Source organism: Sardina pilchardus, chromosome 22 (genome assembly GCF_963854185.1).
Source record: "Sardina pilchardus chromosome 22, fSarPil1.1, whole genome shotgun sequence".
In the NCBI taxonomy this organism is placed as follows: domain Eukaryota; kingdom Metazoa; phylum Chordata; class Actinopteri; order Clupeiformes; family Clupeidae; genus Sardina; species Sardina pilchardus.
The window spans coordinates 11,840,993-11,858,301 of NC_085015.1; the positions used below are offsets into that span (position 1 = coordinate 11,840,993).

General features: G+C 44.3%; 1 protein-coding gene across 1 annotated transcript in view; it reads right to left on the bottom strand.

Moving 5' to 3' along the window:
• Window positions 1-9,618, bottom strand: part of ttyh2 (tweety family member 2) — a 95,802-nt gene extending 86,184 nt beyond the window's left edge. The window contains exon 1 of the mRNA XM_062525974.1: window positions 8,929-9,618. Coding sequence (XP_062381958.1) covers window positions 8,929-9,057 — 129 coding nt within the window. The 5' untranslated portion in view covers window positions 9,058-9,618. The remainder of the gene's footprint in view (window positions 1-8,928) is intronic.
• Between the last annotated feature and the right edge of the window lie 7,691 nt (window positions 9,619-17,309).

Below are 17,309 nucleotides of genomic sequence, written 5' to 3' on the forward strand. Positions count from 1 at the left end.
TGGAGATGGTAATAGAAATGAAGGGATCAGAGGGAGGAAAGGTAAAGGGGTGAATATGAAGAGAAAGAGAGGGAGAGAAATAGAGGATCAGAGAGGGAGAGAAAGAGAGAGAAATAAAGTAAGAGAACAGAGAAGGAGAGGTGGAGAAGGAGAGAGTAAGGCAATAGAAAGAGATGGAGAAGACAGATCTAAACCAAGGGGTAAGAGTGGGTGAGATGCAGTAGAGTGAGAGAGAGAGAGAGAGAGAAAGTAAGGGAACAGAGAGAGGGAGAGTTGGAGAGGGAGAGAAAGTAAGGGAATAGGGTAAGAGTGGGTGAGGTGCAGAAGAGTGAGAGAAAGAGAGAGAGAGAGAGAGAGAGAGAGAGAGAGAGAAAGTGAGGGAACAGAGAGAGGAAGAGGTGGTAAAGAAAAGAGAGAGAGAGAAAGCAGAGGAAGGAAGGCTGGCAGAATGCTGCTCCTGCTGCGACAACACCAAAGGCCTGTGTGAATCACTCACGCTCTTCCGCACACGCCCCTTAACACTTACCACAACAAACGGCCTCTGAGTGTGCGTGTGTGTGTGTGTGTGTGTGTGAGCGTGTGTGTGTGTGTGTGTCTCTATGTGTTAACAGGGACAGAGGGGGCGGGAGGAGGACCCGGGTCCCCAAACATGAATAATACAGGTGGAGCGCAGGGAGTTACAAAACATGAAGATCTCTCACCAACGATACGTCACAACTCAACCATATTTATGTGTGTGAGTGTGTGTGTGTGTGTGTGTGTGTGTGTGTGTGTGTGAGGGGGGGGGGGGGGGGGGGTGCTCTTTAAATAGCTCAGATTGCACTCTTGGGAGGGGACCGTCCCTGGTCAACTGTGCTCCCCCTCCCCCCACCACTGTACTGCAGCATCAGGGGAGCAGGAGGGCAGGAGGAGGGGCTCCATTGTTTGGATGGAGCCCCTCAAACAACACACACACAACACACACACACACACACATAAGCACACACACACATACAAACACACACACACACTGTATACATACACACATTAGCACACAAACAACACACACACACATAAGCACGCACACACACACACATACACACACACAAACACACACACACACACATACACACACGCACACACGCACACACACTCAAACATACACAAACACTTACATACTCACACACACATATCATGATCAACAATTAACAACACACATCATAAATAACAATAAACACACGCCATGTGCACCAGCGACACACATTCAAGCATGCTCAAATACAACGAGAACGCACACACTCGATCAACAAACACTCAGACAACAAACCACAAAGACACAAAAATGCACACACTCATGCATAGCTATCATACATCATTAGACACACACACACACACACACACACACACACACACAGTTTCTTTGATCCGATTCCCAGACACTAATGCACAATGAATTATCTAGTGCCCCGAACCATGATGAGACAAACACCAAACTCTTTGTAGGTTCACTCTGATTCCCACACTGAACTCATATCCAAAAATAACATCACGCCCTGACAATAAATAAAACATAAATATATATACATACATACACATATATACACACACGCACCCACGCAGTGATATATCCCCTACACACTAGTGCAAACATAGAGCTTGTGGCCTTGTATGTAAATAACATTAGTGAGTAAACTAAGAATACACTGCTGTAAAAAACATTCAGGAAATTAGGTCATTGGCATTCTCACTCGCACACGCTCTCTCTCTCTCTCTGTACTGTACGCACTCGCACTCGTATACGTACACACACACACACACACACACAATGCAAGGAACAAACACGAGTGAAATAAGTAAAGCGACGCGGCGGGGCGAGCGACTCGATCCTTGGCCATATCAGCCGCTCTCTTCCTCTGGAGAAGCCGGCCGACAAAGGCCCAAAACGGAACTGTCACACAAAGAGGCTCTTCTTCCTCCTAACCGACCAGTGATCCCTGACTCATACACCCACCCCCCTCAAACCACACACACACACACACACACACACACACACACACACACACACACACACACACACACACACACACACACGCACACACACACGCGCGCACACACACACACACACACACACACACACACACACACACACACACACACAGGACCGCTCCGAGCGCCGACTGAAGAACAATTGGATAGGCACTGGGAGTGCACTGCTGGCCCCAGCTAGCTATGGTTGGCCCTTTTGTCCAGACATTGGCAGAGGAAGAGAGCAATGGAGAGGAGGGGTGGGTGGGGGGCAGTTGGCCCCTTCACAGTTAACGCTGCCCTCGGGTGCCAGGGTGACAGATTGGGGTGAACCCCAAGGGGAAAAGGATTACCCCCCTCCACACACACACACACACACACACATCCCCAACCCCCCCCCCCCTGCAAGAGCAGGCCTATAGGGAGTATGGGTCAGTTCCTTCAGGTCTAAAGGGATGGAGGAAAAGAGGGTGAGGGGATGGACGAATAGATGGATGGGAGGATGAATGGATGAGTGGATTAGGAGATATATATATCGATGGGGGGATTTCCTGTCATTTCTCTCAGCAGGAGACACACACACAGCAGCTTTTAAGGAGGACAAAGACACCAACTCAGAGCTCTGAGAAATAACCACGGACAGTTAAAAGGTAACCTTCTCCATCTAAAACGTCTTCTGACTTCCCCTTAAATGTGCGCCTTTTACGCACTACACGCTACACACTCCCTTTAATGAGAGGGGAAGATCATTAAATATTAACTCATCAGATATTATCCGAAGCCCTTTGAAGATCTGGGATGGTGATGGTGTCATCAATGTCCATTAGCTCCACTGGAAGTCACTCTGCATTAAAGCATCAACTAAGTGCACAGATCTATGGATGTAGGAGCAGCCAATGTGAGGAGGTGAAGTCATAGACGAGATAATGGCTGAAAATGACCCACACAAGGGTCAGTCAGGGAGGGTGTGTGTGTGTGTGTGTGTGTGTGTGTGTGTGTGAGGGGAGGGGGGATAATAATATAAGAGTGGATTACATTGGATGAAACCATTGATTCGTGTCCCACAGACAAGACATTTGTGCGTGTGTGGAGGGGGGGGGGGAACAATTTAATGCTGAGCCTCAAGATTCTTTAGGCATGAGAACACTTTCTCTTTCACAGCACAGCCTTAGAGAGAGAGAGAGGGAGAGAGAGAGTGAGTGAGAGAGAGAAAGAGAGAGGGATAAAAGAACAGCACTCCCTTGGTTCCCAGATCGATAGCGATAGCCTAATGAGATTCCTCTCTTTGGCCCATCAGCCCACAGGATTACAGGGGGGATCTGCTGGCTTCCCATTCTCTCCTTCCTCCCCGCAGTTGTTTAAGTTTCAGGGCCCCGGGGCCGAGGTCTGCCTCTGAAGTCCTCGCGGAGAAGAAAAACACACTTGAGCCGCAGGAAATCGGAGAGTCCTGCAGACACGGCCGCGGGGAAGCCAAATTTGTACACAGTTTAACCGGGAAGAGCTGCTTAACATCTGCACCGGGGACCAGACACCCACGGCAAAGTGTGCAATGACGTAATGCATACTAGGAAGAAAGCGAGAGAGAGAGGGAGAGAAAGAGAGAGAGAGAGCCGGAAGAGTTTGTAACCGACGTGTAAATGTTTGCACTTTAGATGCAAATCAGAATGAATCCTTTAACAGGGACAAGAGAAAAACGGAGGAACCTGTCGTCCAGTAAAAAGTGTTGAAGGAAAACTGCCATATTGTGTGTTATTTACATATACATACATACTATGCTATAGGAAAAGAGAGACAGAGAGAGAGAACGCCAAAAAAGTCTGTAATCAACATGTAAATCAAAGTCTACATCTTAAGAGGCAGTCAGAATCAATCCTATAAATGGGACAAGGGAAGAGACGGTGGAGCCAGTCATCCTGTAAAAGTGTTGAAGGAAAACTGCCAAGGGGTGCGTTATTTACATATGCATACATATATGAAAACTATAGGAAGAGAGAAAGAGGAAGCTGGAAGAGTCTGTAACTGGCATGTAAATGACTGATGAGTCTACATTCTAGAGCCAGAGTCACAATCAATGCTTTAACAGGGACAAGGGGAAAGGACAACAGAGGAACCGGTCATCCTGGAAGTAAGCGTTGAGGGAAAAACTGCCTAGGGGTGCCGGTGCGTTATTTTCTACCTAGCACTAATGCATGCCTGGCAAACCTTCTTCCAGGTATATTGGCCTGATCATCTACAGTTTGAGATTACACACAGGCATCTGGCCCAGAAGGGGGGGGGGGGGGGGGGGGGGGGGGGTAAAAAGGCACAGGAAATATGTCCAACAGTGTTACACCGCTTGGAATCAAAACAATGGGCTCTGGTGGATTATGGGTAATTGACCCATTTTGACATGCACGGTGCGGCGGAAGACAAGAGACGTACGCAGTCCAATAAAAGAGCTTAACGGAAAAGAAAGGGGAAAAAACGTGTTTGGAGTTCATCGTTTCTCCTATTTACATCATGTTCATTTACATAACAGTCACTGGGGGCCCTTTCGTGTCTCAAAAAAAAAAAAAAAAAAAGAGGATTGGGAGAGAGAGAGAGAAAGCGAGAAAGAAAGAGAGAAGCTAGCAGAACGAACGAGTCAGCCAAAAACAGCTATAGAGAAGTAAAACAGGGAAAGAGAGTGAGGGTGAGAGGGAGAGAGTGGAGTATGTTAGAGTGACTGACAGGATGATAGAGTGCATGTTTGTTGTGAGTGTGAAAGCGAGACAGAGAGAGAGAAAGAGAGAGAGAATGAAGGAGAGAGAGAGAGAGAGAGAGAGAAAGAAAGAGAGAGAGAGGGAGGTCAGAGGATGGAGATTGTTTGGGAGAACCGAGGCAGAACACGGTTTCCTTGGAGCCTCCGTCCGCCCATGCCACTGAGGCAGAAAGAGTGTGTGTGTGTGTGTGTGTGTGTGTGTGTGTGTGTGTGTGTGTCTGTCTGTGTGTCTGTGTGTGTGTGTGTGTGTGCTGCTAAAACAGTGTGTGTTTTCATAATTGACTGTCTGCCCGCTCTCCTGTCCTGCGCAACACTGAGATGCACTAATAAAACACAAAGGGGGCTGCATTAAGAGAAAGAGAGCTTAGCCACAAGCCGTCTCCACCCGTGGCCATTTCAGCAGGACACACACAACTGAGCTCTTTTGTCCATTTTGATCGCTGCCCAAAGGAGAGACATGGAGGGTTAGTGTCGTCAACAACAAAGACCAAAACTTTTCGTAGAGACACGGTCATTCAGCTGAAGCAAAACATAATTTTCCAAAAGCCGAGGAGCATAAAGCCTTGCAAACTAACTTGTCTCTAGGCGTTGAGTAAACACCGCCCTACAGGCTGTATGTTTTTTTCAACAAAGATCTAAAAGGTTCCTCCTATTAATGAAAAGTACCTGGCCTAACCCCTACAACTTCAGCTACCCTATCAAGTCGGTTCTGGTTTGAACTCATTAAAAGATAAGACCCCGGGCTGTCTGAAGCCTGTGTTGTGGTGACCTTGCTGTGCAACCCGCATTGACTTTACCGCACAAACGAAAACAACCGCACACTGTGAAAGATCAGGTGCATGACCACGGGGGAAGTGAGAAATTCAATTTTACACACACAGAGTGTGAACAAAAGTCCTCGTATACTCTCCCATAGAGACATAACACGCTAATATACGATCTTCTAGGTCACCTCGAAAGATTTGATTTCAAAGCAGGAGCTGAAGCACTATTCTGTGGTTAAGGTGGGCTTCTTGGGTTACTGGCTTTCCCATGATCGTTTATGGAAAGGTCAGCTTTCTCTGCGCTAAGCTTACAACACCATTACAAGCGTAACAGACAGACAATGAATCTGGCCCCAAGTTTGGAGCTGGGAAGAAAAACAGAGAAGTCAAACACAAACCCAAAAAGCAGGCCTCTCTCCGTGCCCAAACGCTTTGTTTGACCAGCGTTAATGAAACGTTAATGAAACATCCCTCTCACTGCCATTCCGTGAGTCATCTGGCGTCTTCCCCAAAACCTCATACAAACCGGGGGCCCCTCAAGAGTGTGACCAGAGACCATTCAAGTGGCATTCAAGAGCGCCGGCTCCCGTGGGACTGAGCGTCCGGCTCTGTGCGAGTTTTCCAGGGCAATTAAAAACATTTCACTTGCACTAAAAGCGCTGTCTCAATGCTAAGTGATGTGGGGGGTGGGGGTGGGGGGCAATGTAGGCGACGACACAGAGCGACTGGGAGGGCTGCGGTATCCCCACCACATCCTTACATGTTGTTTAAAAACAATAGGGTCTCCTCCTTCTACTCGGCCGGACAGGAAACAGCTATGGGGCTTGACAGATTCGCAGGAAATGGGAGAATCATATGGGCCGAAAACCTTCTGACCCATCAATTCCTGTCTTAGGCGGCAAACAGCGTGTGTAGTCAGCAGTGGCCAAGGCCAACTGGCCAGATGTGTGGTGTGTGTGTGTGTGTGTGTGTGTGTGTGTGTGTGTGTGTGTGTGTGTGTGTGTGTGTGTGTGTGTGTGTGTGTGTGTGTGTGTGTTTGTGTGTGTGTGTGTGTGTGTGTGTGTGTGATTCCAGTTTGCTTTTATTACACAATTATGAATAACTGAACATGTTTTAAATAGCACTGAGCTTGCTCGAAGGGCCACAAACCAATTACAGTGTAATGAATCGTTAACGAAGGGGGAAGAAAAACTCAAAGTGGCCTCGACTATTTATCTCACACATTCATCCCTCATACGGCTTTTCGCGTAATTACTCAACATGGCGGAAAACAATCAATTAATCCATTTTTTTCACTGGCCGTGCCGTGTTGATTTAATCTCCGGCATGCCCAGTCTGAACCGGGCCACCGAGATCATGACCGAAAGAAAATGAGAAGCAGGCCCCGCTGACCGTGATTAAACGCGCTGACCACAACCAGAGCCGCTGGACTGTTAAAGGACCCCAGTGGGACCGGGCCGGTATAACTAAGCCCATGTGGAGTTTGTGGAGTAAGCTGAGGGATAAACACTGTGTACAGAGATTTAAGGCCTTTTCGCAGCATGTTTGAGCTAACAGGGCCTCCATTCAAACACTGAGCAAAGTGTCTGAGAGAGACCAAAGTCTAACTAAAGCTTGCATAATGACTGCAACATCTTTTTTGCAAATTTAATACCATGAGAAAGATCACAAGCACAAGCTAAAAGGTTGCCTCAGCTAAAAGGTTGTGTCACGCCACATGATGTCGTTTTAGCTCATGCCCACAAAAGTCAGGGAAAGTAAACAAGACTAAACTTATTTCAGTGCGTTAAGTGTCAATAAAATGAAGTGTAGTAGTTAGAACACTGCATCAGTGTTCACGACTGTTACAGCACTACAGCGAGGTTTTCCGGTCCAGTTGTCCGTTGGCCATGTTATACATGCTTTACAACAGCAGCCCAAGTGAGAAACCTCTTAAGTTTAATAACCTGGCAAATGCTTTTGGCCCAAAGTCCAATCCAGTGTAGCTCAGCATCTTTTGGAACTTGATAGTTAAATTAGGCCCCAGCTGGCCAAACCCACTCTCCACACACCAAAATAGTCTACCTACAGCATCGGCGTAGGCCTGTTATCATCACTACATAATAAAGATGAGATATAGGAAGACATTTTTAAACGCGTGGTGATAATCATGAATGGCGTGCTGTGGGTGAGTCCGTCTGTCCCCCTGGGAACATTTCCTCAGCAGAGGCTGGCCCGGGCATCTCAGGAGAGGGCAGCGAGCGATCCCCCCCCCCCCCCCCCCCCCTTCTCCAGCCAAGGCGGGCCAATCAGCCTCAACTCTAATGGGAGCCGACAGCTACAGAAATGAGCACTTCTCCGTTCATTGCTCGCACACGAGCCCTCCCCCACAACACACACACACACGCAGGCAGGCATGCACACACACACACTCTGGTCTCATCGCATCAAAGGGGGAGTCCTACGTTCAGGTGCAGTGCTCTGAGATACAGACTCTCTCTCACACACACACACACACACACACACACACACACACACACACAAACACACACACACACACACACACACACACGTTTTATAGGTGAGGATGAGCCTTGGGAGCTGCTCTTAAATCATGTGGGTTATAAATCCTATGACATGAGTAACAGTGATTATGGTGTGTAAAACACCCCCAGTTTAAGTCCAGGATATTTCCAGAGTAAAGACCAGCTGTCATGTAACCTGATCATATCTAACCCACTGCCTTTGATCATTATTGAATTAGAAACCATGTGGCCAATGATATCTGATGGCAACAATTGAAGGTGTAAGCCTAATAGGTTGTCTAATGAGTAGTGTCTCTGACGGGAATATTCAAGTCACGTTCTCACTACTTTGCATAGGCCATAACCATCACAGGCTTGCAATAGATGCAACCAGCATTCTTCTGTAGGAAATCATAAAGTGGCACAATCTTCTGGCTGATATCCACTGTAGGCTACTCCTCAATTTGTGTCCAATGCTTAAAATAGCCCTGTTGTTTCTTTCAATTCTTCCCCAGCATTTGTTGATGTTTGTCTGGATGTTGGGACTGCAAGTAGCCCGTCGCCTTGGCAGCCTATTTCAGCTTTCAGACTTGCAAACTGAATCCATCTTGCATGTCTACTAATGTGCTCATTGTGCTGTAGGCAGCGGAGAGCATGGACTATTTTAGACTAAACCTAGCTCATTTGGACCATCGTCTGAAATGTAACGGTTAAATGCCATACTTAACCAACAATAGAGGCTTCCCTTATCAGTTATAAACAAACGGCATTAATCTGACGAAAAGGTATCTGTCACTAATATTGTCACTGTTTTAGGGCACTTTATGAGTTAGATTTGTGGAACACAGAGAGTTAAACCAACTGCCCCCGTTAACTCACGAGAGCACCACGGATCTCATGAGCGGAGTTCACTGACCTGCTGGTAATTCGCGTCCTCCGGCAAGAACGTGTGATCGACTGGCTGAAACCTCAAGTTGATATGGGGGAAATTATGGAGCCAATACGTCCACCATGGTGCAATGTAATCTACCCGTGCCGATGACATCCCTGCCCCGATAAAATTGTTGCAAGTGAGACTGAAAAAGATTCACTTCCCTCGTAGAGAGCGGACAGCCAAAGTCCGCTTAACCTGATGGTTCTTTCCCTCTTCTCAAACAAAAGAATTGCATTGAAAAAAATCCAAGCGATACGACTTAATTGCTACAAGCTGAAGGTAGGAGAAGAAGAAACAGTGGATCCCTCAGTTCAGATATCCAAATGTGTGAGTTTTAGATCAAAATGAACTTGTCTTATTGCCCGATATATTCCTTTGAGGTAGAGCCATTCTTCTGCTGGTCTGGCAGTCATTCACCCACAGACGGATCCACGCGGAGTAGGCAGCGTCAAGAGCATGGGGGCGCGCTTGAATCAGGGACACGGGACAGTCTTTTACGAAAGGAAAGAAACGGGAGCGGAACGATCCGAAAAGACCTTCGGATTAGACAATCATGACTGGCTGCCTTCAGGGAGCATGAGGGCTTGACATATATCCATTGGCAAAATCGACCTCTCGGTTCTCGTTTGCGCATACAATAAAACGTTCGTTAAAGACGTGCATGTGGGCTAATTAGCGTATCCTAATGCAATGAACCTTTTGATTCACTGAAGTAGGCGACCCCACGCTTAACCAGCTTCCAACGTGCCGCAACACTGCCATCTGCTGGACAACGCTATCGCAGACAAACGCTACTATACATTTGGGTTACTACTGGACCCGAATTTGAATGCTTATTTAGAGAACTAATACACAAGGATATACAAACAATGCATGTATGTTAATTAAATAAACTATTACATTATTAAAAATAGTCACTGTAGTAGCAATAAGTGCAGCTCACTGCCACAACAGCCAGTGTTGGATTTAGTGGTGCCGTTGAGGAGGTACTAAGGGCCCAGCACTGACAGAGATCCCGCAGAGAGCCCAAATAGGGCCCAAACTTTCTAGCAGCGCCCCTAGTTGGATTACTAAACATGCCTACAGTATCGGGCACTGAAGCCCAGGCCTCTGCAACTATGTTTTCCACCCTTGATAAATGAGCGGGGCCCCTCAGTCAAAATACCACACGGGTGTCTGTTTAGTAGTTACTAGTTAACTGTTAACTACAGTAGCGTCACTGCCAAATGTGAGTTGACCATATATGAGTCACACGTTCACAGAGATATGGTGTTGATATTTGGTTGTATTTCGGTCACATTTTAGTTGAGAGCTAACACATGCTCCCACTTTTTAACACCCCAAATGTATGGTGGTATTACAGACAAGGTATTACACAATATGAGGCTTAAGTGTTTGTGCATGCGCACTCAAATCCACCGACTCACATTTATCAGTGACACCAAGGTAGTTGCCATCATAGTTAGCAACTATAGGTGCCTCTCATTTAGAGTTTATACGTCCTCCCTCGCTCCTCGGGCCTCGATCCTCACTGATGTACATAAAGAATGATGGGGCGGCAACAATGATAGTCTATCCCTTCGTCTATCTATCTTTCTTTATGTAGATCAGTGAGGATCGAGGCCCGAGGAGCGAGGGAGGACGTATAAACTCTAAATGAGAGGCACCCTATGCTTTTGGGAAACGGACCTCCAGTCTTAATAGGGCCCCTCAATGATAAACCACGGGTTAACCACGGAGTATGCTATTTACCAGATATCTGAATGGTGCCCCTCAGTCAAAATAAGATGGGACATGTGTCTCATGTCTGAACGAAGCCCCTCAGTATGTGATTTTGTATTAGGGGCCCTCATTGATAGTACACAGTTAACCCTATTCTCCTGCTGTTTAACTGAATCTATTTCGTCTTTTAGCCTGGTGTCTTGGTTCACTGACCTATCCCTAAAAATAAGTCCTCCCTAAACCAAAAAGTGTGAGATGAGCTCGTAGGCTGATAGGAGACACAGCTGAACCCAGCCACAGACACTAGAAGGGCCTATTCTAGATGGCTTCCACCCACATGGTACATTTCAGCCTCTCCCATTAGGTCGTAGATCTAAATTGCCTGTCTGTAAAATCAAGCGATAGACAGTTTTGTCCCCTCAGCCATTGGAACGGTTAACATATCCTCGTAATTATTTATGGACTCAACACTAACTTAAGTCCATTAATAACCTTTTGTAGATCCATGCTTCTCAGGTCAAAGCACTGTTGTCGCGATCTTTATTGTTGCCCTAAGTGTTGTCTATATGTGTGGAAGCAGCCGATACAAACCCTAATGCAAATAGTATCTATCCTCAGGTATAAAGTTACCTTACCTCACCTTAGGTTTGGTTGTTTGAATTGGATAGTGTAGATCAATCTAGCGGTTTTAACTGGGGGTAAGCAGTCTGTAAATCCTGTGTGGACAATAACACACTTTAATCTAGCCTACTACAGGCTTCTAAGGTGTTGGAATCAAAGAGATGTACACTTGAAAACCAGATTTAGCATGTATTAATTACGCTTTCTGAGTTACATGTTTGTCTTGTTTAAATCCTGTTCAGATACACATGAATAAAAAAATTAATGCGTTTCTGAATTTAAAACTAAAAAAAATTTAAGTTATCAATAGGCTACCAGTGCCAAATTCTTGCCTGGGGGCCTTTTCTGAAAGTGTCCAGCTCATAATCCATCCACGGCCACAGAAACCAATTGCACGCACTTCCCAAGGGCATTGGCTCATCCACGCTGCCGTTTCACTGCTGTCGGTGGATCACGGGCTGACTGAATTAGCTGTGGAAACTCCAACACTTCAGACCAATTTTAAGCCTCCAAAAAAGGGTTCACCAAACAGGTTCCTCCAAAATGTTGGGTTGTGTAGTTACTGATATCGGCCAAAAGGGACCGACTATAAGCCAATATGCAACATCGTGTTTGCTTAATTCAGCTTTCCTCAAAGACGATAATGCATGCAACCATTTGCTTTCAGTAGCTGCGCTGTTCAGATAACCACAAACCTCCCACTGATCTACATAAAGAATGATGGGGCGGCAACAATGGGATAGTCTATCCAGTGTTCTTTAGAGTGGGAACGAGTCAGATGACCCGAGTCGACATTAAGAGCCCAATATATTAACTAAATAAGCCCAGTGACTTTTTCCAAAAGTGTCCAGTTCACTCAAGCTGCAGGGGCCATTTCCTCAGTTGCTGGCATTTCAAAAATTACAGAACTCGCCAACCCACAACTTGCCACCCTCACAACCCAACCCACATTGTCCACTGTTTCGATGAAATAAGATGGTCAGCGGCAGACACCACACAGCATTTCTGACCTATAAAATCACACTCGTCAGTGAACCAAGAAATGGCCAGACTGGTCATTGGGGCTTTGTATTTGAATGACTGATGACGATCTTCAAACTAAAAAAAGAAAGTTTCCTGTACATGGCTTAAGTCTATACCTGGACTTCCAGAATTTTTTGTTTGTTTGTTTTCTTAAACGTTTTGAGCTAAGGACTGGACTTATATCCATAAACATGGGCGCCAACTAACTGAAATCATGAGGTCAAAAATGATTTCCATTTTTTCTCCATTTTTATTACAATTTCCATCTTTGTACAAGTGAGACATCTACTTCAGCTCCTTAACAGCCAGGCCTACAAGTGAAGGGAAAGAGAAGACAGAATGATTATAATCATCACAATCAGGACTCCAGGCAATACCAACACAGTCACAGCTCAGGTGCACAAACTCTTTGGAATAGGAACATTCAGATAGTTGCACAGCATGCATTCCCATAAATGGCCAATTAAAAATTACAATATAAGCTGGTCTGTACTACAAAGCCAGGTAACTTCAGGATGAACCACTGATCTCTAAAAGGGCACCAATTTAGTGGCATTTTCTTAAGATCAGTAGTCACACCTGCAGTTTGCTTGATCAGCCTTGCCTCTTAGTACACCTCAAATTTCTATAGGCCTTCTGTAAAATGTTCAAGGACCCAAAGCGAAAAACATGGGTGTGAAGCACAGCATGCAGAGATAGGGCAAAATGGTCATGACTAACATGACTTAAAAATTGCATTCCCAAGGAAGCCAGTACAAAAAATAAAATACTCGTTTGATATTTGAGCAGCACACACACACTACAGTTATCACTGGATTTAAAACATAACAATTGTGTGTTCGTGGACCGGTGGAACTAAGGTTTCTGGAAGAGACAAAACTTAGCACTAGGTCCATGCGTTATTCTTGCAAGCGTGTAATGCACAATGGGTACAGAAGTTAACCCACAATGTTTGGACATCTTGCATGTGTGTGTGTATCCTCTCCAGTACATGGCTATTTAACGTCCAAATGTCAAGACTGCATAAGAGTGTTCTTAAGGACATCGCATTTTTAACAATGACATAAACTAGTTTGTTAATTTGCACTCATGTACGTATTTACAGTAATGCTTCCTCTTAACGAATTGTGATCAGATGCATTAAGCATCACGACAGATGAAGAAAAAACGGGATGGGGAGAAGGAAAAAAAAACCCTACTACAATTACTGAGGGCCAAGATCCACAGGCCCTGAATGAAGCAAAGAGATTCACCCACTGCAGATGACCTTTCAGCTAAAGCCAACCTTACACTGACAGACTTTGACAAGATTTGGGAAAGATCCTTGAAAGACTGTAGTTTTTGGGTAAAGTTTGAATGGCATCAGTTATAAGACTACAATCTTTCAAGAATCTTTCCCAAATCTTGTCAAAGTCAGGCAGTGTAAAGTAGGCTTTAGTTCCACAGGCCCTGAATGAATGAGCAGAGATTCACACACTGCACATGACCATTCAGTTTAAGCCTACCTTACACTACCTGACTTTGACAAGATTTGGGAAAGATTCTTGAAAGATTGTAGTCTTTTGAGCAATGCTCGACTGAGGGGCATTAATTAAGACTACAATCTTTCAAGAATCTTTCCCAAATCTTGACATAGTCGGGCAGTGTAAGGTAGGCGTTGGTTAGCACAAGCTGTACTGCAGCAAGTCCAGAAAAACATCTCTCCATCTCCATTAACCCACTGTGGTGAGGGCCTTACCTGGGGGAAGAGACTGCTTGAGCTTCTCTGCCTTCTCCTTGTCTGTGATGACCAATGTGTACAGGTACCTGCTGCAGCGGACCTTGAACTTCACATTGTCCTTGTTCTTCTTGATCTTGACAGCTAACAGACCAGACAAAAAAGAATGAAACAGATTGGTACAGCGCAGTTGAGGCAAGAATGACCACTTCCAAAGGGGAACAAGTGACCACAGCACCTAGCCTGTTCAATCATGTATACGAATAAACATGACTATCCAAGTCATCTCTACAGATTACCGACAGTCAGAGAGCTTTTATCACTCTTAAAGATCTAAGAAGCCAAACATGCATCATACCACTAAAAAATCCAACATTGATAGACTCCCAACATAGCAGAACTTATAAAATACAAACCACCCCACAGTACCAGGAGTCAGACTAAGCAGCATCACAAACTACTAATGATCAAATATATAAGTGGCAAATGGGCAGCGACATTACACCATCCTGTGCACACACACCAACTTATAAAGTGCTACTTCACATGCAATTAAATTAAATAAAAATAGATTTATAGTGATATCAGTTAAGTCATGAATGTGCAACATTTGTTTTATTAGACGAGGTATTCATTAGGTAGTCTGTTTGTTTAACAGACTACCTAACAACCTCACACACAACCCTGCTGCACTGTGGAACACCTATGCCAAACATTCCTCTTCAGAGACATTCAGTATCTTTCATCCAAACATGAGGAAGCCAACAAACCGCAGCAGAAAAACATGCAATGACTATAAACAAAGTTTACAATAAAAAAAAGTGATGCGTGTTCGTGGACCGGTGGAACTAAGATTTCTGGGAGAGACAAAACTTAGCACTTGGTCCATGCACTATTCTTGCAAGCGTGTAATACACAATGGGCACAAAGTTAACCCACAATGTTTGGACATCTTGCATGTGTGTGTTTGGAAAGTCATTCAAAAGACTAACACATCTACAGACGTTTATAAAACACCTGGAACAGCTCTTAGAGCTCAACACAGGCAGATAACTTACATTTGGCATCCTTCCTCCTTGCTGTGAGCAAGAAATCTTTGATTTCTTCAATTTTGCGTGGCTGCGAATGAAGAGATTATTCAAATTAGTCACCACCAAAGACATTCACAACTTCATGCAGCATTGACTTAGCTGACAATTGGTTGATGGCGGTGACCAAATCGGTCCTGCAACCATCTACTACGTTCATGTTATTGGCTAGCAAGCTACACACCTAGCAGTTATATGGCTTGATCGTACTGTAACGTGTAACTTTCCTACAACGCATTCAAAAACGTTAATCATTAGGTTACTATATCTAGTGTCAGAGAAGGACAAACACGTACACGGTGCAAGAGTAAGTATTAACCTAGGTTTCACTAACTGAAACGACACGTATCTGGACATGCTGCTAACGTTAACTTTACTTGTACACCTCACATGCTAATACCAAATTAGCTGGCCTGATCGAACACATTTAGAGATGTCCACCTACATTGACACATGCGCATACAATTGAAACTATTGCTATAGATCCCATGTAAGGGCTTAACCTATTATACTGTGCTTTCAACACTGTACACACGATTGCAGACACCACACATTTGTGAATAGCTAGCTAGCTAGGTACTTACCATCTTCGCTCAGATGGCTGACTGGATGCTGCGAACAGAGGATACATAAAACATACTCAATTATCATGACCTAACAAATCTGTAATTCACCAATAACATATCGAGTCGCAAGTTAAACATTTCATAATTCATCTTGTTAAGTCGTATCGTGAAGAGAAAACACGATGCCATAAGATTTAAGTTGGATTATTGTTGTATGAAAAAAACTATTCCTTACACAGTCGGCAAGCGAGGGGGGAAAAGGGGCGGAACTTCCGTTACGCAAAGCTTTATATGTTTCTACGGCAAGGCCAAAGGGACAATTTCATTTACCGTCCCATCTCCAAAAGTCCGACATCTGGTGGTATGGTGTAAGCACTGCAATGTGAGAATATTTAAATTGGATTTAGTGTTCCTTTCTATATATTCATGCACATATAGAGTGTTGTGTATCACAACAAATTAACTAAAGCATCCTTTCACATCATGCCAAAGGAACATTGAAAATGTTGAGTACATGTTCACAAATCTGCTGGTGGAAACATACAAAAACAGTCAGTTGTCTAGCGAACTGTATGTAGGAGGCTATTGCAAATAGGGCAGAACGTGTCTTAAAGCAAACAAAAGTAGAGCTGTTGTAGCCAACCTTGTTGGAGTAAGTGAACATTAGGTATTCTTCTGTCTACCCAACGTGACAGAAGTCTATCGCAATCTTATGGCAGAAAATGTCCTCAAGCAATGACACTACATGGAGCATTCCTATGGGGGCAAATGTTAAACAAACATGAGGTCGGGCTGGTACATGTTATGGTTATGGTTATGGGATTTAGCAGATCATATTGCCTAAAGCGACTTATGCACATAGTTACATTTAACACAGTTTTTATAAAGTTGTTAAGCCTGCATTAAGCAAATTAGTAGCCTAATAATAACAGTAATATTAATGCAATATAATTGCCAAAATGTGAAATCTCAATATATTGTCGAAAATAAACAGAAACCATGTATATGCAAACCATAACTCTTTTTAAAAAAGCCAATTAATATTAGGCTATTATAGGTCTAAACTGAACATATAGTAGTTGGGGTTTTTTATTTTATTTTTTATATCCCTCTTGAAGACCCAAAGCTATCACAGGAACTCAGAACAGTAGGCAACTCAAGTAAGCCTATCAGGTATAAGAGAATTGAAGATCTTGTGTTTGGGATTTTGCACATGGTTTTCGTGGACAATTCATGTGACAAAAAAAACCCCCAATTACATCATAGGTATCCACTGAGCCTTTTCCCATGCATCTTTAAGAGGACATGTCTGTAGGGAGCAAAATGTCCTGTTCTAAATGACTAAATGACTTACTGATAAAATTCTAATTAGCGTATTTTCATGCATCTACTCTCTCAAGACAAGGCTGGCATATTTTGCATGGGCAAGAGGCTTATCTCATCGTTTCTGTTTATAAACAAACAATTATTGTGGCCGATAACACCTTGCATTCAAAATGACTTGTTGACAAAATGTTCCATTTGCTCAGACAAATAACACTAATTTGATTTTCCATGACACGTGTTGCTCTTGTTTGTTTGTAGCTCAATACATAGTTAGGGTACAAGATAAATGATTTATTAATG